The sequence below is a fragment of the Hydra viridissima genome, unplaced genomic scaffold (genome assembly GCF_058129835.1).
Source record: "Hydra viridissima isolate aposymbiotic clone 2 unplaced genomic scaffold, HvirCarnegie_v1 scaffold_6, whole genome shotgun sequence".
NCBI classification, from domain to species: domain Eukaryota; kingdom Metazoa; phylum Cnidaria; class Hydrozoa; order Anthoathecata; family Hydridae; genus Hydra; species Hydra viridissima.
In genome coordinates this window covers 14,071,969-14,097,589 of record NW_028324305.1, presented here as the reverse complement: position 1 = coordinate 14,097,589, position 25,621 = coordinate 14,071,969, and the positions used below count along the sequence as shown (strand labels likewise).

Sequence of the window (25,621 nt, the reverse complement as noted above, 5' to 3'; positions counted from 1 at the left end):
AACTGTCAGGGGTGGGGGGGATCATAGCTGCTGATTTTATTCATTTTACTATGTCGATACTAGATAAAATGAAGTCAATACTAAGCAAGTGGATTTTTGAAATGTAAAGAAAAGATTGACTGAACTGCAAAGAACACTTGGATGGTTTTTTGGGTTGTATGGATATCAAAATTTTCTCTGGCAAAAAGTTTACAGTTTATAATTCTGAAAAATACAATAGTAAGTATTTTAAGTTAATTATTGATTAATAGTTTCTTAAAGTAATTTTTATTAAAACTTCTATTTAATTTTTTATTTGTTAGTGATTTTCGGATAACGGTAGAATGCATGATCTCCCTTATATTTATGACAGAATTAACTTTAATGTCATAATTGCTCCGATGGGATGGACTGTCAACATCACAGAAGTACCAGTGTAGTACGCATTTTGAACATTATTGAAGGCGAAGTACTATTGGTTTATATTCTCTATACTCTGTATGCAAATACTTATTTATGTCTTTTATTATGATTTTTGGCAATGGTATTCCGGTATTTCTATATTTTTATAATTAATACACTGAGCACTATCTAAATATACCGTTTCAATTACGAAAATAATATAATTTCGAAGCGGTATATTTTTTCTATTATTATAGTAGTTAGAGTTATAGATATATACTTAATTATAGATATTATTATTATAGTAGTTAGAGTTAGAGTTGTATAGTTAGTTATAGATATTAGAGTATTCGATTACGAAAGTAATATATTTTCGTAATCGAATCGATATATTTAAGAAAATAAAGTAAAATAATTAAATGCAGTAGAGCCTTAACTTGGCACATAAAAAATATGCCTAGGTAACCACTATATAAGTGAATGAGGATATACATACGATATAGTTATGTATTCATATCTGTAATCATTTTACAAACTGTATATATGTAAAAATGTATTTATACATAAGAATATGTGTTGTTGTTATGCAATTGTATTTGCTGCACATGGTACATTAATGAAAGATGTATTAGACATTGGATTGTGTGTGTGTGTGTGTGTGTGTGTGTGTGTGTGTGTGTGTGTGTGTGTGTGTGTGTGTGTGTGTGTGTGTGTGTGTGTATGTGTATGTGTGTGTGTATGCAATTTTTATAAATTATTGATTTGTTTACAAAAATGTTTTTTAACATTGCAGTTTAAAAATGTGTTATAATCTACAATGCTGCTGTGTTTTGTTATTTTGTTTATTAGAACTATTATTAATATTGTTGTTTATTAAGTTGGTTAAGAATCTTACTGTTATAGGTTTTACACACTTTGACACAATTTTCAAATGTTTTTAAAAATTTCTCAAGCTAGTCTCAATGTTACTAAATGTCATTATTACATGTCCTGTTCCAATCTATTAGCTCAATTATTTCAAAGATAGTTTTAAAATGTCTAACATATTGTTTTCTCTATGAGTGAATCCTTTGATCAAGTTTTTAAGTTTGAGTCTGGTAATTTTCCAGGAACATATTTAAACATGCTGGTTGAAATTTACCAGCCTTCCTTTTAACACCGAACATATTTTGATACATTGCAAATAATAAAAATAAAATGTGTAGATATAACACTCTAATTGCAGTATTTATGCTAAAAGTGTTTAATTTTGTTTGCTTTTAACTTGTATACATATATATAATATGAATGGTAAAGTAAACTGGTATTAGGATCAATCAAATAATGGCAAGATTAGCTAAGATATCTTACCGATTTTAGTTTTAGATTTTCAAACTTCAGTTTTTGTTCTTCATCTCTGGCATTGTTATTCTTTCTATATTTTTATAATCTCAAAGTGGTCAAATAGCATTTGCTTTTCAGTTCTAGATTTCTCTTCACCTTTCTAAAGCTATAGTTTTAAAATTCAATTTCCTTATTTTGTAACGGTTGTTCTTCTAATTTTGACTGTTAGTATGTAATATCAATCTATAGCCTCCTAATAACCCCTTATAAAATAAATTAAATTTTTAGAATGTCTTTTTGAGAAGAAATTTTCATTATATGGAAGTTTATGTTTTAAGGGTTGATGATTTTTGTATGAATAGTAAAGGACTTTTTACAATTACTCATGGTAAGAATTGAGAGATCAGTGTTCTCTATCCACAATCAAAGATGATAAAGGATAATATGATTTTGTATAACAGTTAAAATTTTCAAATAATTTTTTTTAACTTTTACTCCTTTGGCATTTTACAAATTCAAATTCTTGCTAAAAGTACTGTTGTTTTTTGTGTATCAGCTCTTATCTTTCTATTTATTACAATTGCTCCTAAATCAGAGCATCTCAACATCTTATATTCCTTTGCTGAATCAATTTCATATTTTCTATTTCACTGATAAAGTTTTCACTCCTGGTTTTTTTTAATTTTTTTTCTTTTCCATTTTTTCACTATTCTTGCCTACTTAAATAACTGCTTAATTATCTTTACCTAGCCTAATGTCTACTCACATTTTAAAATCTACAGTTTAAAGAGTACTTGTAGTGAAAGAAGTCAGGCTTTTTACGCCCATGTTTTTTTGTTTTTTATTTAAATAAAAAAAAAACTATTATATATATATATATATATATATATATATATATATATATATATATATATATATATATATATTATTTATTTTTTGAATTACAGACTTTTACATCTTTATATTTCATGAGTTTTTTTAAGTTTTAAAAAGAACAACTTTTTTTCAAAACAGTGTTATTATGAAGGCAAATTATTCAAAACACTTATTGGTGTTTTCACAGTATATTTAATCTTCAACAGAGAGTTATAAATCTCAGCAAAAGCAACTTTATAAAATGATGTGAGACACTAAATTCAATCACCATGAGTTCTTTCAGGCAACAATTTCTAAAATGTTTTTTACCTTAATTGGCTAGATAGTCTGTGTTTAAATATTGTATTGAGACATTCTATTAACCTCGTCTTTTACAAGATCATTTAGTAAATAATAGCAGGTTTTTGTCATAAAGACTCTTGAAAGCAATCCACGTTAAATTTATCTAATTGAATCATCCAAGTGTAATGTTTATTACTTTTTTAACATCTTTTAGGATATCTTCATTATGTTGAATTCTTAAGATCATTTTTATTTAGCTTTTTCTTTTCTATATTCAATAGCTTAACTTTTTACATGCAATGTGTTTTACTCAACTCTAATCTAATCTTCATATTCTTTGTTTTTTGATGTTCCATAACTAAGAAATTCATTTGTTAAATTATTTTGCATGTGCATATTCATAAAAAAGTGTGCTAACTTCTTTATAACCAAATATATATGCTTAAAATGATTAGACATTTGTAAAGGTTTAAATTTAAAATTTAGAATTAAATTTCAAAGCAGTTTCATCTTTTTTTCTTCGATTTCTTTAAGATCAATCAAGAGCAATCACATTTCTTGTGACTTTAGTTATGGCCATATGCTAAGATTCTTCCTTGAAAGTATATTTGTTGATTCTGACTTGACACTCAATATGAAAAGACATCAGAAATAAGTACATTAATTGTTTGATACTAAAAGATCAGTACATAAATAAAGCCAACACCCTTTTTATTGATTTTTAAGCATTGTGAAATCTGTGTTTTGATTGGCCAGAAATGTTATTAGGAGGATTAAAAAGTATTTTGGAATTCTTTTGTAATTTTTTTTTTTTTTTAATTTTTTAATGCTAACAGTTTTTTGAAGGAGGTTTAAAGTCTCTTACTTTATGCATGTTTTTAAATATGAGAAATGTGAAACTTTTCAAAGTAAATTTTAACAAAGGTTTAAACCAATAAATGAAACAGTTTTATGTCAGTGGCTCTCTTTATACTCTTAAGCAGTCACTGTAAAATAAAGTTTGCTTAAAAAACAGTTTTTAAAACATTTTGTTTGCTGATGGCTTAATCTATGGTTGTGTTTGTTTAAAATTTTTTAGTTTGCTTCTGTTTAATGTGAAACGCTAAACAGAGTTTTGATTTTTTTTTTTTTTTTAATGGTTTTATATTCAAGTAAAGTTAGTGATTATATGAGAACTGTGCATCAATTATTGGCACCTAGCAGACAGTCATTCTTTTATGATGAGCTTAACTCTATAAAATGAAGCAATAAGCTTTAAGATTAGAAATGTGTAAATTAAGTCTTAAGACATTTCTAATAGAATAAAGAACGTTTATCAATCTACAAGAGACACATTCCAATGTCCATGATTTTCAAATAAAAGAGATTAATAAAAAGTTTAGATCTTGGATTATGTCCTGCAAATGTTTTGCTTGAAACTAAATATAACCTCTGATGTTTTGCTTTTTCAAACTTTAAGGGACTCCATTGTTTAAAAAAGCCTAACATGATCTCATGTCACATGAAAGACCAGTTTTTATTTGTTTGTTGTTATATTTAAACTTTTTTTTTTTATATTAATAGTTCTTAAGTTATGTTAATTAAACTGGTCAAATGGTTTGAATATTTTTTACAGTTTTGTGTTGAATTAAAATTTATGTGGAAAAATTTATTTTTCTTCTTCTGGTTCTAATTTAGATTAGTAGAACAACTAGCACAGTGTACTCTAAACACAAATAATGAAATGAAAAATGAAAGCATAAGTCTTTAGTGCAGTTAAAAATTATGGCTCTTCAAAGAGCTGAAAACATTATAAATAAAGAAGAAACCCTCGAACAAAACTATGACATTTTAAATGAACTTGGGAGGTAAAAGCTTTTATCTTTAAATACTTTGAAATTTTGTTACTTTGATTTGTTTTAAATATATTCATTTCCTTGCTTTACTTATACAGAATGAACTAAGTTTTATTAAATTAGAAATCAGATATGTTTAAACATATATTTCATTTGTCAATTACATATTTTAATTCATAGAGGACGATTTGCTGTAGTGAAGAAGTGTGTGTGCAAGAAAACAGGAACAATATATGCTGCAAAAGTTATTAAAAAGTCACGAACAGGCAACCATGGGCGAAGTGGTAGAGAACAATTGCTTTTAGAAATAGATATTTTGCATCAATCTCAACATCCAAAGTTAGTGAGATTGTTTGATGTGTTTGAGACAAGAACAGAGATGCAGCTTGTTTTAGAGTTGTAAGTTTCCATTAAATTTTTTAAATGTTTTTCAAAATTAGTTGTATATAAATATATTTAAAGTATAAATATATTGAATTTAAGTTGTATCATATGAAATATTTGACAGTTTCTCTGTCAATTTTTTAAAAAATTTTTATAAAACTTTTTATGAAAATTTGCTTAATTGTCAGGAAAATTAGAAATCATAGGGTCATGCTTTTTAGCAATTTAAAAAAACAAGCATTTTTTAAAAATTAAGTTCATCTAACAAGTTTTCATTTCTATAACAAAGTGAGTTCTTAGTTCATCAAGTTATTAGAACCTCCACATTATCTGGTTCAAATTTAAGTGGTTTTTTTCAGTGCTCAAGGTGGTGATTTGCATCGCCATTGTATTGAAGCTGATGTTGCTCGCACTGAAAAAGAAATTTGCTATCTCATTCGTCAGATAGTTGAAGCTGTTCGTTACCTCCATAATCTCAAAATAGTCCATCTAGACTTAAAGGTAAAAAAAAAATTGTATAAAAGTAGATATGAAAAAATAATCATTTATTTGAAATAGTTCAATTTTAATTTATCTTTTTCATTACGAAAAATGTTTATAACAAAAAAAAAAAACTATTTTAATTTAATTTAGCTTTATATTTCCACAGTACACACAATTATAACTAGTAGTTTATCAATTACAACTAGTATTCAATCTGGTAACACTAGAAGTACATTTATTGAAAGCAAAAGAATTATATTTTAAGCCCTATTCTCTTCTTAATTTAGTTAATTAAAATTAAATAGTAGTTAATTAAAATGTTGTTTCATAAGTTCTTTAATTTGATGGCAGATAACAGCATAATCATTTGGTTCATGCTAAATAATTGTCATGCCATGGTTGATTGTAATTTAATAATTTTCTGGTTAAAAGCACAAGAAATGGTCCCTAACCATTTCTTGTGCTTTTAACCAGAAAATTAAGGTTACATCACTTTAAAGATTGTATGTGATGTCTTCTTTAAAATCTTTTAAATTTTCCTTCTGATTAAAAAAATTTGATTCATTACAAATGTTACAGAAATGATCAACAGAGTTAGTACAGTACTTTCTAGACATCAACACAATATTTTTGGTTGAAACTATATGAAGTCTAAAGAAATAAAAAATAAAGACATTTTATTCTTATAAATTCAATCAATTATACATTAAATCTTGGTAAATACTCAGATGTATAATCTGATTTGATAAGTTCTGTTTATGTTAATTTGATCTGTATTTAACAAAGAAAAGTAAGAATATTCTAAATGGAAACAAATGCAATTAAGTCGTGAAATTTGTTAAGGGAATTTAAAAGAGAACCTTTCTAAAAAATTTTTTAAAAAAATTTGTTAAAGTTTATTGATAGAATTGAAATGTTGTTAAATTTTTCAGCCTGATAATATCTTACTAAAAGAAGCGGGTGAGATATTCCCTGAAATTCGTCTTATTGATTTTGGGCTCTCCCGAAGGTTGGATTTACCTTACAGTCAGTTTGATATTGTTGGTACTCCAGAATATGTTGGTAAGAAATTAGAATAAATTTACATTGACCAAATTAAGCTCAGAGCTGCATTTTGGTAACCTGAAAACCATATTGTTAAAAATACGAATCTTTTTCATAATCAATCATGTGGTTGTATGTTTTTGTTGTTGATTTGTAAAGTTTACTTGAAAGATTTTTTAAGTTTTGTCTTATTTTCTTCTTATGAGAAACATAGTATCTTCTATATTTGAATTTTTTTCTTTAGCACCAGAAGTATTGGCATATGAACCTATTGATTTTGGTTCAGATATGTGGTGAGTTATTTATTTATTTATTTTTTTGTATTGTATTTTTGGTAATTTCATTAATCTTTTTTTTTTCTTTGTAAACCTTTTGTTTTAGGAGCATTGGAGTTGTTACTTATGTATTGTAAGTAATGTTGAGAATTTGAAAATACTTTTTTATTGATATATTATTATTATATTTTATTAATATACTTTTGATATTAGAAATTGTATAGAGCTTTTTGAAGGTTTCTTGAAAAAGTATTTGGAGGGAAATTAACTTGTTTTAATTTAACTGTTTTTTGTAATATTATTTGTAATAATATATGTTAACACGTTTTGTCAGGTTGAGTGGTATTTCTCCTTTTGCTGGTGATGATGTAATGGAAACTTATGCAAATATTGGAATGGTTGATTATGACTTTGACTGTGAAGAGTTTGATGATGTCTCAGATATAGCAATGAATTTTATTGAGAAATTGTTGGAGCGGAGGCCAAAGTAAGTACTTTTTACTTATACTTGCTTTATACCTCTGGTTGGTAGAAAATTTGTTCAAGTTCTATTGTTTTCTTTATTTCTTTAACTTTATCATGCAACTATTGATATTTATTATACTAATTACTTAATTTTTATTATTTATCCTTCATATTTTATGACTTTTCTTGGTTTATTTTTTACAACATCAAGCTTTTTTTTAAAGAGATAGAATGACAGCAGCAGAAGCATTTGAACATGAATGGATAAAGCAACTAGAGCAAGGTATCACAGCCGAAGATGTTGTTCTTGCTCAGAACTTAAAAACTAGTCAAGCTGTTAAGTCTGATGCTAAACCTTTTGAAAATGCAGGAAAACAGCAACAACCTGAGGAGCAGCAAAATTACAAAATTGAAGCATTTATTGATGAGTCACATGCATATAAAAAATCAATTCAAGAAAAGGATGACAAATCTGTAGAAAAATCCAAAAATACTTTAGAAGTTGTAAGTAACTCAAAAGATGCACCCGCAAAAGTTACTCAGTGTGATGTCAATAAGAGTGTATCTGTTGATGAAAGCATTAGTGCAAATAAATTTGATGAAATCAATAACAGTATTAATGCCAAAAAAAATATTGATGTCAATAAGAAAATTGATGTAGATAAAAGCATTAATGTTGATAAGAAAATTGATGTAGATAAAAGCATTGATGTAGATAACGACATTGATATCAACAAAAGTAATGATGTTGATAAAAGTATTAATGCTACCAGAAAAACATCTTTTAAACAACCATCTGAAACTCAAAGCACAAAGATTAGTGAGTCTGGAGCTTTTGGATTGTCAGTTGAAGAGGTAGATCCTTTTATCTCTAGCAAACATCTGCCAGAAAGTAGCATAGTAGCAATCGAATCAGACTCCACTATCAAAGGTTTTCATGATGATTCTCCAGTAGTTTCAAACGAAGATACCAATCATCAAATATCCCAGGCCAAAGTTAATATAGAGCAAGAAAAACCAATTGAAGAGCTGAGTGATGATCATGAACAAGTTCAAAGTAAAGGTGATAATACATCTTGTGAGAAATATGCTGTCACTGAAGATCACAAAGAGCTCCATAAGAAAATTAGTGTGTCCAATGACAATGATATCAATATGAAATCTAAATTAGTTAAGACATCCTCTTTGTTTCAGAAAAAAGAGGTTGCTGAAAGTTTGAGCGATGACTCCAAACCTTTAAAAGCACATAAATTATCTTCAAAGTTAACGTCTTTGTTCTCTGCAGATGTTTCATCAGAATCTAAAAACCAAATTGATATTGTAAATAAAAAAGAACGAGCGACCAAACTTCAATCTAGATCAACAGATAACCTTGCACAGTGTAGTCCAACTTCAATAAAACATTTCAGTACGTCTGGTACTACATCAAACTCTCCTCTCTTAAGTCCGACTGTCTCAACAAGTCCGTGGGCAGCGAAGAAAAAAACTGACTTTTTAGAAAGTAAAACCTTGTCTCCAAGTGTTGGGGAAGTCCTAAGATCTAGAAGCTTTAAAAGTACTCAGGAAATTGAAAAGAAATCTCCTGTCGTCACGCGAAGTATTGTCACACAGAAGATACCTGGAGGAATTGCTGCTAAAATGGCTAATAAGTTTACAAGTAATGATGGATCTTCGGAAGTTGGTAAGAGTCCTATAAAAACAACAATAAAACCACATTCGCTAGTTCATTCTTCTGACAAACATGAAAATGACTCGATTAAAAGCAAATCAGAAAGTAATGTTCATGAGCAAAACAACATCTCTGACAGTTCAGAACTTTTAAGTTCACAAGTTGAATTCCCTGAAAAAGAAGTTGTAAAGTTAAATAATGAAGAGGCTGGATTAGTGGACAATAAAATTTTAATCGATAATACAAATACCAAAATCAATTCAACGGTTTTAAAAACTGATAAAATTCAATCACCAGCAGCATCTTCGCCCGTTGATGAAAAAACAACGAACAAGTTCGAGTTGAAGAAGGGCGACCTATTCAAACCTCCATCAAGATCACCAAGTCCTTTACCTAAAGTTGTCAGTCCAATACAAAACAAAACAACTTCATTCCAAATCAAAAAAAGCATAGAGAATCAAGTTACTACTGGTCTTGACCACGATCACCCAAACCTAAAAAAAAGCCTAGATAATCAAGTTAATACTAGTCTTGACCACGATCACCCAAACCTAAAAAAAAGCCTAGATAATCAAGTTAATACTAGTCTTGACCACGATCACCCAAACCTAAAAAAAAGCCTAGAGAATCAAGTTACTACTGGTCTCGACCACGATCAGCCAAACCTAAAAGGTGCAGAAAATGGTGGTACTTCCCCAACCAGAATAAGCCTAGGCAAGAAGTTAGTTATTGGAGCGATGGTCAGCGCTAATGAAAAGTCAAACACTGACAATACTATCAAAATGAAAATGGGTTCAAGTGGGTGTGTTGAAATGAATTTAGGCTTGACTAGCTCTCACAAGATAAACGATAATAATGGGAATGATGCTAAAAATTCGGAGGAAGGTGAAATTAAAGATGGCAAATCTACTCGAACAATGCTAAAGGATACTAAAGAAAAAAGCAAGAGTTTAACGCGGCGTCGCGGAGGTCCAAGCGATGGATCACCTCAGGCACAGAGGAAGAATTACCGCCGTTTATACGTTTCTAAAACTCGAACTTCGCGAGTTTTGGACCCTACTAGTTGTGTAAACAATGATGCCGCAAAAGTCATGCAAAGAGTTGATAACGATGTACTAAAGATAGAGTTTCAACTGAAATCAACTGACCTCAAACTGCTTCCTTAAACATACTACGTTGCTGAGGCTGAACTGTCTGACAACCAACTTGAGTGATGAGCTAAAGCAAGTTTGGAGTTCGGGAAATTCACTTAAACTTTCGAGTTACGCTTGTATTGAGTGGACGTCCTTCGAATAAAGAAATGTCGCAATGTCTCATGCGACAAAATTCTAATGGATACGCCTTCGTATAAATTTAAGACCTTTAGTTTAAAAATATCTAATGCTCTAAAAAGCTGTATTGAGTCACTCTAACGGATTTTATTTCTAACTGTGATAACCTGGATTATTTTTTCGCATAGCTACTCTTTTTTTAATTTTGTTATTATTTTTATATGATATACTTACCGCTTAATGCGTTTAAATATAAACATGAAGTAAAAACCTATTTCTGCTAAAAACAGTAATTTCATTTGTTTTATTATGTTTATGATAAAATTGACAGTGGTTTCAGTAAATTGTCAATATTTTTTTTATGAGAAATTTTTGCAAGGTCATTTCTTACCACAAAAAAAATGATGATTTGCAGATAAGTTGCTGCTTTAGTCTTAACTGGTTGCTTTTTAGCTGGTTTTGATAATAATAAACTTTTGTTAATTTTGGCCATAAAGCTCGATCTATTTTTATATATATACATTTAACCATAAGTTTTTATAGTTTTATGGACAGTTTGAAACATACATTGTTTATGAGTTTTTATCAAACTTTAGTTAGACCGATTTACTTATCGGAGTAGAAGGTGTAATTCTAGATTATTTTGACTTATTATCTTTGAATTTAATTGAAGTGTTATCCATCCTCAGTCATAACACAATCTAAACCTATTGTTATCATTTGCATGTGCTTCTATCAACAAATCTTTGGTGTGGTGACGGTTTTATTTTGAAAAAATAATCTCAAATAGTTTAACTTTTTTATCTTACTCATTTACCATTGACGTCATTTATGATTGTAGTCATAAGTTCAGTGTAAATGTAAATGCTACGACCTTTTAATAGATTTACAAAAGGTCATTACAACAATGAGGACCCTGTAAATTAGTTTTTAGACCCTGTAATATAGTTTTCAAATTCGGTTATTTGAAAAACTTCATAATCTAGGATGTCTTTCTTTCAAGAATGGTTTAAGCGAAAATTGACTTAAGAATTTTAAAATAAAATATTCCAATGTACAGGGAAATAAACCATTTGATACATGATGCTTTATTTTTAACTATCAACTTGAAAAATATATCGTGCAAGTAATTTTAGTGTTAAACAACTAAGCGATTATTTACATTGAACCATTTTCAGTGTTAAGGGGAAAATTCCTCAAAAAATATATTCTGAAGTAGAGCGTTAACAAAATAATCACATTTTTCTAAGTAGAGTATACTAAATTCAAAGAAGTGCTATTATGAACAAATGGCATTCTGTTCTCATGGCAACTTGGTAGCTTAAGAAAAAAGTGAATTAGTTCCCTCTCCTAGGCGAAAACTGCAGTCAATTAGAAAAATGTTTTTAGCTGACTCTCTCCTTATTTATAGTTGAGAGACAAATCATTGTAAGAAGTTTTTGTTAACAACGCTGTTGTCAGGTAGGCATATTTGACTTTGACAGTCGTTTTAAGCAAAAAAATTATAATTTTTTAAACTTTCTTTTGTTTAAAAAAGTGTTTTGAGAAATATCATTAAAAAAGAGCACAATATTCGTAGTTTTCAATCCTGGACTAGCCTTGCATATATTTTCTTCTTTCTATTCAAATTTGTCTGATTTTGGTTACAATATCAATCAATATCAATATCAATATATTTCGTGTTAAGGATGTTACAAAAAACACAGGTCATTGCAAATAGTAATTCACTAATAAAACGCAATAACCTTAATAATATAAAGAAAAGATAAGAGAAAAACATAAGAAATAAACTAGTCATATAGTGAAAATAGAACTTTACAAATATTTATAAGTAACACTTATAAAACAGACTTTTAAAAGAATTAAAATATAGGTCAAATAGTTATTATAATGTATTCACATATACATACATATATACGCATATACACAAATAAGAAATTATAAAATGTGCATAAACATAAAGAAAAAAGTTATAGAGGTTAAGAATAAAGTTAAGCGTAACTTTTTAGATAAAAATGATGGAGTGACTTTAAGAACAGATTCTTGGATCTAAGGATAAAATCTGTTTTTAGGGTGTACGGAAGGGTGTTCCAAGAAAGGATACACTGATATGTAATGGAATTTATTCCATGTTTAGTTGTCTGTTTTTGTGGGATGGTTAAGTTGTTAAAAGTGACTGATCTTAGGTTATGCCCACACGTTGTCCTACTGTTAAAGTAGTTACGAAATATGGAAGGAAGGAGACCGTGTTGTTGATCCCAGACAAATGAACAATTTAGAAACTGGATTAAATCATAGAAACGAAGAACTTTGGATGTAAGATACAGGATGTCAGTAGGGAAGTCTCTTGGACAGAAATGAATTATTCGTATTGCTCTATTTTGAAGCGAAACGATTTTAGACAGACGGACGGTTTTAGATTGTCCCCAAACTTGGCATGCATATTGTAAATGTGAACCAAAAATTGAGTGATATTTAGGTAGTAATGTTTCAAAGTTAACGTAGTGTCGAATTTTTGCTAACATGCCGTTGGCACGGTTTAATTTGAGAGTAAGGTTATTTATATGTGTTTTAAATGAAAGTTTCTCATCTATCACAACACCAAGATAAGTTATGTAACTAGACAAAGGCAGCTTTTGGCCACTTATTCTAAAGTTCAAGTATTTTGGAAGATTCTTGTTAGTTTTTTTAGAAAAATTAGTATACTGCGTCTTAAATATTACTATTTCTGTTTTTTTTAGTATTCAATGAGATTTTGTTTGCTCGGAGCCATTGAACAAGACTGGCCATATCCTCATTAGTATATTTATTTAGTTTTTTGAGGGAGTTTGTCGTTAATTGAAGATTTGTATCATCAGCAAAATGATACGTGTTTGAATGTTTGATAGAAAGATTAAGATCATTGATGTAAATAATAAAGAGAAGAGGACCTAATATGGATCCCTGAGGAATACCAATGCAAACGCTTTTGATGTCTGAGAAGGTGCCATTTAAAGTAACAAACTGTTGACGATTGGAAAGGTATGATTTAAACCATCGCAACGGGATGCCGCATACACCATAATAGTTAAGCTTTAATAGGAGAATGTCATGGTCTACGGTGTCAAAAGCTTTTTGTAAATCAATGAAAACCCCACAGGCAAAGTTTCCATTATCAAGAGCAATCTTATACTTTCTGTAATTTCGATAAGAGTGTGAGCTGTAGAATGCTTTTTACGAAAACCAAACTGGTGTTTATATAAACATTGATTTTGGTTTAGGAAGTCGTATAATTTATTATGCATAACTTTTTCAAAAATTTTGCTTAAATTAGAAATAAGAGAGATCGGACGATAGTTGGTGCAGTCAACCGTTGATCCATATATATACTGACTTTTCTCTGGTTCAAGTAATTGTAACCAGGAATGGCATACTGTCCTGGTTGCTAATTAAATCTTTCAAATACAAAGATACTTTAACCCTATGTTCATGAAGTATGGTAGAGTCCAAATTTCAGGTGAGTTAGCGAAACATAATTTGACTTAGGTATTCTAGTCCATCCGTAAAAGCTTTCATTCTGGTACTGTGTTTTCCTATGAAGTAAACAATTAAAGTAAGCATTTAAGGTTAGTTCTACATAAATAGGCTTTAATTTATGTGCAATATTAAAAGGAAGACTTAATCCTGGAATATACTCATAGTATAAACCAGGATTAAGTTGCACATACCATCAACTTTATCATACCATTGACACATACCATTAACTTTATCGCGATTGTATTTACACCAACTGTCTTTATCTGAGGGATAATGTAGGTAATGCCAATTATTTTTACTGGAAGATGCTACGTGAAATAAACTTGCTAAAGCTGAGGATTTCATACCTTCAGGGTAGCCATAAATTTGTCTATTTGAACAACCAAATCAATTTTGCAGGCTATCAGTTGTTGCGTTTACTAAACAACCTTTACCATTTAAACCCTTGACTTGTTTATTTAACTACTGAAAATGAGATCCAATGTGCTTTTGAAAATGTCCTATGCAATCCAGTTTAATTACTTTGACATCCTTGTGTGGACTTTTGACTGCAATTTAGCTTATGCTATCACCATCACTGAAGTATTTTGTAACGTAAGTTAAATTTTTCCAGAAAGCGAATGAATTTCTTTATCGCAATAGCAGTTTCCATCCCACCGGTTGATCCTTCATTGTTTTAATTGCAAATGTGTTTTTTCTTTATGGGATTATTGCTTTGAATTTATGGTATCTTGATTTTTGTCTCATATTTTACATTCTCTAGGTAATGCCTCAACATTTAAAACCTTCCCAATTGTATTAGACAACGCTACGGCAACCCCATGTTGTAAACTGTGTTCCCTTTTTTGCTACGTTCCATTTACAGAAACTCCAGTATATACTACCTCATTGGGAGATTTGTTTTGTCTGAACTTTAGTACAGCTTCATCAATAGTCTCATTAGCAACTGTGGTTGTCAATTTCTGAACAATACCATTCTAGTGTTTTTTACATAATCATTTTGGTATATCATAACTGTGGTAAATTAATGTAAACCAGCTTGACCTTGACCAAGTGTTTTCATCAATGCTCTGCTCCATTTTTAGATGTGTCAAAGTCTAAGTTAAAACCACAAATGCAACTAAATGATAAACTTGATGCAAATCCATTTCAAATCTTTTCTTTTTCTTTTAACGACAACAGAGATGGTCGCAGACTTTCAAGTTTTTCAATTATGAAGGCAAGAGTTTCCATGTCAATAGTTCTGTAGCCACTGACGCATTTTCAGTTTCCACTTGATACCATTACTACCTTTACTTTCCTTTTTGATTCACTTTCAAATACACTTACACTTTCAAAATTTACAGAGCCACCATATTTGTATTATTACTAATTAAACCAATATATTACATATTTTTCTTGTTTTCTCATTCCATAAAAAGTTCTTTTACGTTTTTAATATATTTTGTAGGAAACTTTACTATTTCAGTAACACTTTTATCACTATATTAGAATTGTCCGAATTCCACTTGTGTAGCTTAGCAACTTAAAAAAGATTAACAATCAAAAAAAAAAAAAAAAAACTTACGATGAGGAGCTTTAAACCCACTTTTTCAAAAATAAGGTTTTGAAATTTGGCTTTGGAGCTGGTACAAAGTATTTCTTGTAAAAATTCAAAAAAAAAAAATTTAAAAGAAGGTGTACTAGAATGCATTTTATTGATAATTTTTCTGTAATTAAGGGCATTACCAGGTGAAAATGACATATAGGTGGCATACATTTGTTTTACAAAAAGTTGTGCTTTTTATATTTACTTTCAAATTAGTTAAAATGAAAAGTTCCAAAAGTTCTCCTACTTTGAGAGGTTTTCCACTTAAATGAAAAATTGATAAAGTTCTGCAAATTCTAAATAACCAATGATGACAAAAATTTGGCGAAAAATAAGCACAAGCAGTTATACTAAAAACATAAAGAATATATTTGTTTTTTGATATTTTTTCAATGTAGGAAAGTTCATACTTTAATTTATTTGCAACTTTTCTTCTTGAATTTCCAGACCGGTTGCTCAAGAGAACTTTCAGACGATTTATGTTCATACCATTTTAGGTTTTCTGCCTGATCCAGGTATATGAGACGTTGGTTCATTATTTTTTCATTTAGCAATATGATGTTGGATGATTCTCTTGGTGTGATTAGAGGCGATTAAATACTCTACGATATCCTTAGTTTTAGCATTAGGATGCACATTACAATAGTTGTTTAATTGTTCAATCAAAGTAGTCGGCTTCATTTTGCAATAACTTCTTTATAAACTTACATAGCTAAACAAAACTTTCAGTGAAAGAAAACGGACACTTTGTAAACAAAGCAAAAAAGAGAGGCTGCGTAGCTACAAGCTCAATATACTTTAACTGCTCAAAAATTGGACAACATTTTTGTCATCAGGGGTCATTAAAAAACTTTGAAAACCATTTTTAAACGAACATAAAACATTAAGGAGTTGGTTGTATCACTAGAAGTGCTTTCTGGAATTGGTAGTGCACTAGAAGTGATGATCTCTGGGATTGGTAGTCTTTCAAAAATAGTTCTTTCTCTAAATCTTTTAATAAAGGAAAATAAACTTTTATTTCTGTATTTTTATTGTCAACATTTTTATCTATACACTTATCAGCATTAAAAAACAGTAATTAAAAAGAGTGATATTTTATTAAATTAAAATTTTTGAAAACATGTTGTACAATTTGAGTTATATGTATACACTAAATTTTAGAAAACTACAACAAAATGTTGCAACTCTTACACAATAAAATGTTACAACTCTTTAGCATGCTATGTTCCATCTCTTCATGCAAAAATAATGGGTCTACTTGCAAATGTACTTACAGTGCTTCTTCTCACAAATTTGATAAGTTATCCTTTTATCTGACAAAATACGAGTTGATCGAAATCAGGGCTATTTCGTTAGTATTTTTATGTATTTTCGTCCACTCGGAGGTTTTTTTCTTAATAATAAACTTTAGCATGCATATTGAACTTCTAAGTATTTATTTACACCAGGACACAATTCATCTTCAAACATCGCGCTATTACTTTCAACTTCGCACGATCTCTTTTTTTCGCAACTTAACTTTACAATATCCGTTGCACGAGTGCTAATGCATTCTGGTATATCATCTCTATAACCCAAATCTCCTTTACAGTCTTTGCCTACTTTTTTGCCGTAAAATACGTTTCTAATTTTAATTCCATCGTTTGTTTCACATTTAAGCACTCGGCGCTCCCCATTACAAAGACTAATCGTCTGGTTGTATCGATTGTCTATAACATAATATCAATAAAAAGTAAACGACTAAAAATAAATGCATATTTATGCGCAATATACTAAAAAGTGCTAAAACTCATTAAACGCATCTTAAAGCAATTTCCGAAAAAGCAATTGACAAAGAAACATGATTGCTAAACAACAACAACATCAAACATTGAGGTGTTATGGTAACTATAGAAAATACACAGTTTTACAAAACGGCGCTATGAATTTAATGACGCTCTGCCGAATAAAAATTTACTACATTACACATTTTCTAAACACTAAAGCTTACCAGTAGTTTTAATCGTTCTGACGACCGCGTTTTCTTCTGTTTCGACTTGAGGAACAAGGTTTAAACCTTTGGAAGAAGGGGCTTTTATAACTTCATTACAAGTGTATTTCAAGTGCAAATATTTGTTTACATTGGGACACAGAGATTTCCCGTAAATATTATCGTCTGCAAACAATAAACAAGTTTGCTTCCCATCGCATGATGTTTGAACATTTGCTTTAGCGTCTAATGCCGAACATGTTGGAGCTTCGTCCTTATAAGCTAAAGGGCCAAGACAGCTCTCTCCACTTCTTTTTCCGTAAAAAGCATGAACAACTTTAATGACCTCTTCAGGAAGACAGGCAATTAGTTTTGATTGCCCGTTACAAATCATCGCGGTGCGAGAGCTCTTCACTTAAAAGAATATCATGTATATAGTAATCTTTTAATAATCGAGAAAAGAATATCATGTATATATCAGATAAACGTTTAATAATTGGTAAAATAAGTAAATTATGTATAAAAATAAACATCTCAAAATAATGGTTTAAATTACATATAAAAATAGGTTTTTCTCACCTGGTTCTTCACTCTTGAATTTACTTTGTGTTTTAAGCGGACCTATGAGAGCATCATTCTGCGATTCTAAATTTTGCTGTTTTTTATTTGAGTCTAACTTTTTAATGCTTCTAATTTGTGATAGAGAGAAAGTTGAGCGATGAGAGGAAGAACCATTTTCGAGCGTGTTTTCTGTGTTTCGATAATCGGACGGTGTTTTTACATATTTTAACGATTCTCGTTTTTGATTATTTTCTTCGGTATCATCGACTTGAGCTTTTAAAGGTGTAGCTGTCTGTTCAATCTCTTCGTTCTCCAGTTCGCGATGATCCTTATTGACATTAGATTCTGAATGAAAGACACTTTGTACTTGGCCTTCTCCATCCATTCTTAGATCATTGTTTTCAGAGACGGTATTTATTTTTGATCTATCCCATGCATCTGTATCTGAGGTGGCTTCTGGTTTGTGCAAGTTATCGCGTGTGATTGAGGATTCTATTTTCTGCGTTACATCAGGTGTAATTGATGAATCTGGCTTTTGCATTATATTACGCGTAATTGACAAGAATTTTTGAGGCTCTACTTGTGTTTCTAAACGTCTTTGTATAATTTTGGCTTCAACTTTATCAGTTACTCTTGGCGATAGATTTTCAACTTGAGGATTAGCAGAAAGGATAGTTTCACGAAACAATCCTTGATTACTATTTTCTTCAGCTGTTACATCTTCTTCTAAGTGATGCCTTGTTTCTGATACAACAAAACCGTGACTAGGTACAGTTACAACTTCCTCGTTGAACTTCGTTTTCTGATGGTTTAACTTTTGACCTGGTGCCATGCAAAAAAATGTAACGTATAAATAAGGCTTTGTTTTTGGACATGGGTTCCCATATATTGATTTATCTGATATCAGTTTACAGGTATTTTGTCCTTGACATAATTGTTTGACTATTGCTGTCGCGCGACCTCTTGGAATACGACACGTGGGGTAATTTTCTGGATCAGGAGCGTCTCCTTTACAGTTACGGTTCCTCCACTTTCCATAGAACCCTTGAAGTACGTGTATATTTTCCTTTCCTGGACACTGTATTTGCTTTTCCATTCCATCACAAACAGTAACTGAATCGTAGTTTAGAACTAAAATTTAAAATAAAAAAAAAAAATAAATAAATGATACGAGGTATCATGGAAACAACAATTCAATCGCAACCGGGGTCGAGAATACATCGGTCGACAACCTAGGTCAACAACCGGGGTCGAGATTAATATAAATTATTAAAAGTAAAAAATTCAGTTTTTAAAAGTATAGAAACTAAGTTACAAACTTATTTAAAGAATTTGAATACAATAATTTTACTCAGACATTTTTCATAACATGGCACAAGTTTTGTGTGTGTGCAAGTGCGCGTGCGTGCACGAGTCTGTGTCTCTGTATGTGTCTGTGTGTGTCTGTGTATGTCTGTGTGTCTGTTTATAGGAATGTATTTGCAAAAACGTTTTATAATGCAAATTTTTAAATAAAACTTACCGTGCGAAAATGCGAACTCCGTGGCGAAAAGAACCAAACATTTGATTCCAAAAAACATTTTAAAATTTATTTTCCAAAACCTGCATGTCCAATCAATATTTTAAGCATATTTAAAAAAGAAATTAACCATCGGACGAACCATCTAAATTAAAATGTTTTTGGTGTTAAAGAGGTCGTCGGACTTTTTTTTGCTTTCATACTATTTTTAAACGAAACTCGCCGAATAAGTGTTTATTTGGCAGTTTGAATTAAAGTTCGTTCAAATAATATTTCATTTAATCGTATTCATTAAAGCGTATCTTGTTTGGCCGTTGCAAAAGTAAACCTTTCATTAGACGTTCATAAAACTTTTTATAGCCGTTTTTTTTGAAGAAGAAAGATTTCAAAACTAAGATAGAGAAATTTTTCAAGAAACCGCTTTCATTAAGTTTTAGTCAGGTCTTTTTTATCGATGTGTATTAAAAGTAACCACAATTTTTAACAATTCGCATTGATTTTATATAAAATATATTTATTTTTATAAATTTTTAAAAACTTTAATTAGAAGATGAAACGTGGGTAAACCTCGGTTTTCTTAAATTTCAACAGTATTTTATATTTAAAACAATTTATTTGCATTAAAGAAAAGATTTGTGATTTTTGTTTCTTTATTTAATTTTGAAGCGTGGGCTTACGTACTATATTCGTTCTGCTGCACGAACTCTCGTGAATATAATTAAGTAAAACTTCATAAATTAACTTATTAATTGGAAGATTTTTTTTGTCACAAAATTGGGTCAATAAGTTGAATGCGACATATCTTGAGCACTCATTGGACTGATAAATCGTTGTGTATTGAGGCGTGCAAAAAACCTCCCCCTCATTTCACCTTTGAACAACCCGCTGCAACATTACTGAACAAACCGTTTTTTCAAAAGATAATTAAACTCGGTTATGCTGAGAGTACTCATTATTATTAGAATTTACAAAAAATAGTTGACATTGAGATTGTACGAAGATATTGACAAAGAACAAAATGCTTACGAAGCACAATATTGTTTTTTAACTAAACTGCATGCTTCTTCATTAAACATGAGAAACATAATCTTAACTGCATTCTTTCTAGTTATTAAGTTTTCTGATGAGGCGCCGCTTGCATCAAAACAAGGTTAGAATTTTGTTGCTGAGTAATCTTCACTTTCATTGGTTATCCTCACGATGATGAGCACTAACACTACAATCATTGTCATTCCTAATGCGATGATGATTTGCTCGTTTTCTCTAATAATTTAATACACTTGGTCGTATATTTTGTTTTGTTCGTTAAAACGTCAGAAAAAAAATTAAATTTGCAGACTCAACTTTTTTGTTATAGAGACCTCTTTTCATACTCTCACTGTATGCCGTGGCCAAATGAGATCTATAGCTTGCCCAAACATACAGCTTCTTCATATATATAATGCATTTTATGGTAAGTTAAGTGGACATGATTGCCAGGATCCAGTTTCGCAACTGCGAGACCAAATCCCTACCTGTTTTTCAAGAGACGCCCCTAGGATAATTAGAGAAGCCTGTCAGGGACAACAATCATGTGACCTATACGCAGAAGACAGTCTTTACAATGATCCCTGTCCATTAGTGAACAAGTATTTGTTTGTGTCATTTACATGTCAAGGGAAATCAAACCTTTCCGATAAGTTAAAAATGTTTGACGAATCAAAAGTAGCAGATTTGTTACCAGGCAACCTCCCAACTATTGAAAAAGACGGCAATTCAAAAATAGGTATTTAAAGGAAGTATCTATTAAATAGCTATTTCCTTTAACATATTTACACTAACTTTAAACACGTCGTTTTGTCTGTAGTGCTGAACATCATTTTGTTTGTAGTGCTGAACGCCATTTTGTTTCTTAAACTTTCCACAAGTTTAAAATGCTTGAATTAACTTTTTTAAAAAAATGTTTTGAAATAAGCTAGCATTTGAAAAACATTAACTCCACTTTAGAGTTTTGCTCATTTCTTAGATTTATCGAACATAGGTTCCCAAAGAATGTATGCCATTGTTTGTTCCGGACAAACAGGGAACATATTTTGCCCGTCTTTAAAGCTGCTGCACATTCGCTCAGCTGTTTATGGAAAACAAGAAGGACGTAGTTGTGATGAAAAAGTACCCCGTGATAGTATACCTTCGTGTTCATCTCAGGATGCTGCAAGAGTCGTAAAAGACATGTGCGACGGGCAGCAGTCTTGTGATTTGTTTTCTGAGCCTGAACTGTACGGCAGATCACTGTGTGATGCAAAGGCTCAGAAATATTTGCAAGTTGAATACACTTGTGACGGCCATTCCGACTTAAGTCTTCAACTTAGCAAAAACCGTAAGTTACATAACTAAGCGTTTTTGCATGTTTCTGAGTTTTCCAGTAAATTTGGGCTATGAATCCACTAACATAATTATATTTTTTTACCACATTCTTCCATTTGGTATAGTGAAATTATTTAGTGAAACTATCCTGGATTTAAATAATGTCATTCTTTTATGATCCTTTAAAAAAGGATTGCAAAGATATTACACAACTTAATAGGAATTCCGAAAATCCTGTTTGACTCTTTAACTGATTGCGAAAATAAAAGTGGAAAACCTAAGCTTAAAAAGAAAAACGTACTGCATCGAATGAAACCTTCGAAATGAAGTTGTTTATTCATTTTTCTATTCAACTTTCAGCTGCGATGTTAACGCTACTTCCGAAAACGCTTTCATTTTACCGCAAGGTGTTTGAATAAACTAACCAATCAAATTAATTTTCTATCACGCCAAATGTTTATGAGCGTGAGCATAGCCAAATATTCATCGTATTATTCCGTGTCCTTATATGTTTGGCAACTTTTATATCTTAAACAGCAAGTTACTTCAAGATTTAAAACCCTGAAATAGATTCCCAGTCGAGGTTGTGCCGAAGTACGCACCTTGATTGTTTTTAGCTGTTCTGCATTAACTTCACTGAAAGCATTTTGCTTTTTTGTGTTTCGATGGTTTATCGAGGAAGAAATGTATAAACAATTCGTTTTAATTGCAGAGTTTCACATAGTAATGGGCGTTTTACTACAAGGTAGGGTGAATGCTTAACGAAAAAGTTTTGAGCAAAATACAACCAATCAACTGGCTGTTTCCTCAAACCCCCTGTTTCATCTTAATCCTTATTTTTGACATTAACGTAATTTTTAAAACTTTTTTCTTAATAAAGTTTTTGCTTATTTAAAATTTTTTTTTCATGATCAACAAAAATTTCTTTTTTTACACATTAAGAAAAATTTTTTTACACATTAAGAAAAGCATGGAGAGGGTCAAATGGGTGTTACGAGCGTCAATAATTGCATGACGGTCATTGACAATTTCTTTTTTCTCTTTATTGTTAATTTTCTTCCATTAAAAATGAAGTTATATTTAACTTATCTTCTTTTTTAAGGACAACCGTTTGTCTATCAGCCTCAAGAAACACCCCAAAATCCATTTCTTCGCTCACAGATACCTTTACCTGATTATCAGTACAACCAATGGTTTCAGCTTTGGAAAAAGACATTGCCAATGCCTTTTTCTTTTCCTCAATATAATGTTTTTAATAATGAACAACTAGTTGGATTACAAAAGCAAAGAATGGAACAGCAACGTAGTTACCAACAACAACTAGCTCTTCAAAGAAACTTAGTTCTTCGAAAACAGCAAGAAGCAATAACAAAGCAAATTCAAGAAGCTTCTAAAGTGCGCTCATTAAATGCAGCAAGAGTTTTACAAACACATGTACAACCTGTATTAAATACAGCATCTCAAAGACAAAGTATTCAATATCAATCTCCCCTATTATCTTACCCATTAAACCAAGTTCCTTATTCTCAGCCTCAGAACTTAGCATTAAGTCCCTCTTATCAACCATATCCTATACAAGCTCTCTCCCCGCAATCTTGGTCTGGTCCTGAATCTGTAAAGTTGTGGCCTCCTTCAGATGAAAGTTCAAATATCTGGAATAAAGGTACAAGTGTGAACAGTTTTTTTGGTTCTCGACACAGTACTTGTGAACAATGCAACGGAGACTGTAGAAACTATTTATGCTATGGATGTGGAGGTTGCCAAGAACCTCCTCCTGAGCAACAAACCTACTACTATCCTTACCAACGCCACGATGCAGGTTTGTTTGCGAAAGTTCCATCATTAACCTCCATTATTTAATTGTCTTACTAATTTCATTTACATATGAATTTTTTTAACGTATAAGTATTACATATTAATATTTTGAAATATTTCGAGAGTAACTAGTATTAACATTTATTGAGAAAAACCTGGCGTAAGCAATTTAGTAATATAGAAACTAAACTAACAAACTGATGCTTTATAACTAACACTATCTACTAATTTTTTACATAATACTAATGCTCTACACCACTATCTACTAATGCTCTCGCGCACACAACACACACACGCGCACACACGCACGAAAGGAACTAATCTTTAAAGTATTCACAAGAAAATCACTCATGCCAAAAAAACTCCAAAAGCATTTTTAGCACTACGCAAAATATGACTACCGACGCCATGACGTTGACATAAAGAAGTTATTGGGTATTAAGCAACAAAGACAATTTCTTAAAAAGAAAATTTTTTTTTTTTTTTTATAAACGATAACCAGATAAAAAACAAACAAGAAAATTTACTTCAGTTAATCAGCCTTTTTATTACATGAAACCACTTAAAACCTGCTTTCAACAGGTTTAAAGTGGTTTCATGTAATAAAAAACAGAAAACAGAAAACACAGCATAAATTAAAAACGAAAAGAACTTTGTGAAAAAAAAGTTAAAAATTTTTTTTTTTCTTTTTTCGTTTCAGCATATCATGACGCGTTCCTTGGAAACGAAATGGCGCTGTCTGGAATGGTTATTTGGCCATTACCAAAAATACCATGGAAAACCGAAGCTGAAAAGATTGAAGAGGAGAAAAAACTGGCCAGATCAAAAGTTGAAAAAGATGACGATGAAGATGATGATAGTAACGGCGACGACGATAACGATAGTGACGATAACGATTTGTCTTTAAAAAAGTCAAAAATAATGGTAAAAACAATCAAAAAATCTAACGCTACGAAAAAAATATCGAAGAAGCCATTATCAATCAAGCCAGCATCTACGAAAAAAGTAATGAAAAAAAAAAAAGAAGCAAAAAGAAGCCGAAATTAAATGAAAGAAATCAAAAATTAAAAAACAAAAAACAAAAAAAAAACAAAAAAAAAACAAAAAAAAAACAACTTAAATCAAAAAATTAAAATAAGATTTACAAATTCAAATTTGGATTTCATAATAATGAGTGAAGATATTGAAACAAAAACTTTCATGAATTTAAATGTTCTTCACTTAATCTATAATTAAAACTGAGAGCTAAATACTTAAAGTGAAAAACAAAAGTATTTCTAAGAGTTTTTCGTTAGATAACTTTAAGGTTTTTCATGATTTTTCATGTTTTTTTTACGACTTTTCTTCTAAACATTTGACTTACTAGTGAGCTGCTAAATATTAGAGATGATTTACTGATTTTACCTCAAAATTAATCCTCTTAAAAACTTGTATTTAAGTTAAATCAGCGTTCAGTTTCTAAAATAAATTAAAAAAACCATTTTAAAGGTTTGTTTTTCTCTAAATCTTTGCTATTTTTTTTATTTATGTTTGCAACTTTCTTTCATTAGACATATGTTAAATAAAAAAGTTATTATGTATGTATATTTATAACAACAAAATAATCCTCATTAATTGTTTGTACATAGTAAAGATGTATGATACTTCGAACAAACTCGAGTAAACGATATTTTTTTAATTACGTTACTTAGCTTTTTTGAAACCTCAGTTACCTTCAATTGATTTTTTCTTCATTTTGAAAACGTGGTGAATGAGGAAGCTGTCGCTTTAAATCTTATTTGCTTTTCCAGCGAAATCTTGTGTTTGTTTTTCCAAACAAAGTATCTAACCAATTCAATATGGCAAATCTCATCGGAAAAAAAAATATCAAAAAACAACATTAAAAGGGCTGCACATAAATTTTTAATGATCTCCATTAAATAAATAAATCGTAAAAATTTCATTTAAAGTTTATTAAATTCATGTCGATAAAAAAGTTACTACAGTTTCATTCTTTTTTCCTTACTACTATTTTTACTGCGA

The 25,621-nt window shown here is 30.3% G+C and overlaps 3 protein-coding genes across 8 annotated transcripts; 2 read left to right on the top strand and 1 right to left on the bottom strand.

The window, feature by feature from the left end:
• Positions 1-346: 346 nt before the first annotated feature.
• On the top strand, positions 347-10,575 carry LOC145190683 (uncharacterized). Of its 2 annotated transcripts, none has more exons than XM_090090000.1 (9): positions 347-477; positions 4,540-4,709; positions 4,878-5,096; positions 5,441-5,582; positions 6,497-6,626; positions 6,853-6,901; positions 6,990-7,016; positions 7,218-7,370; positions 7,573-10,575. In XM_090090000.1, exons 2-9 carry the CDS (start codon positions 4,627-4,629, stop codon positions 10,181-10,183), a joined length of 3,414 nt encoding a protein of 1,137 aa, XP_089946126.1. In that variant the 5' UTR covers positions 347-477; positions 4,540-4,626; the 3' UTR covers positions 10,184-10,575. The 2 variants fall into 2 exon arrangements, with proteins under 2 accessions (XP_089946126.1, XP_089946127.1); XM_090090001.1 differs by having other exon boundaries at positions 427-448.
• Positions 10,576-16,470: 5,895 nt separating this feature from the next.
• LOC145190772 (uncharacterized) lies at positions 16,471-25,605 on the bottom strand. 2 transcript variants are annotated; one of them, XM_080067667.2, is made up of 4 exons: positions 25,312-25,605; positions 17,941-19,053; positions 17,383-17,775; positions 16,471-17,101 (listed from the first exon to the last, which is right to left on the bottom strand). In XM_080067667.2, the coding sequence occupies exons 1-4, from the start codon at positions 25,331-25,333 to the stop codon at positions 16,800-16,802; spliced, it is 1,830 nt and encodes a 609-aa protein (XP_079923793.2). In that variant the 5' UTR covers positions 25,334-25,605; the 3' UTR covers positions 16,471-16,799. The 2 variants fall into 2 exon arrangements, with proteins under 2 accessions (XP_079923793.2, XP_079923792.2); XM_080067666.2 differs by lacking the exon at positions 25,312-25,605 and adding an exon at positions 19,445-19,725.
• On the top strand, positions 20,326-25,263 carry LOC145190771 (uncharacterized). Of its 4 annotated transcripts, none has more exons than XM_080067664.2 (5): positions 20,326-20,591; positions 20,799-21,206; positions 21,447-21,797; positions 22,887-23,447; positions 24,300-25,263. In XM_080067664.2, exons 1-5 carry the CDS (start codon positions 20,516-20,518, stop codon positions 24,644-24,646), a joined length of 1,743 nt encoding a protein of 580 aa, XP_079923790.2. In that variant the 5' UTR covers positions 20,326-20,515; the 3' UTR covers positions 24,647-25,263. The 4 variants fall into 4 exon arrangements, with proteins under 4 accessions (XP_079923790.2, XP_079923789.2, XP_089946161.1 ...); XM_080067663.2 differs by having other exon boundaries at positions 22,887-23,603; XM_090090035.1 differs by lacking the exons at positions 20,799-21,206; positions 21,447-21,797 and having other exon boundaries at positions 22,887-23,603.
• Positions 25,606-25,621: the final 16 nt, after the last annotated feature.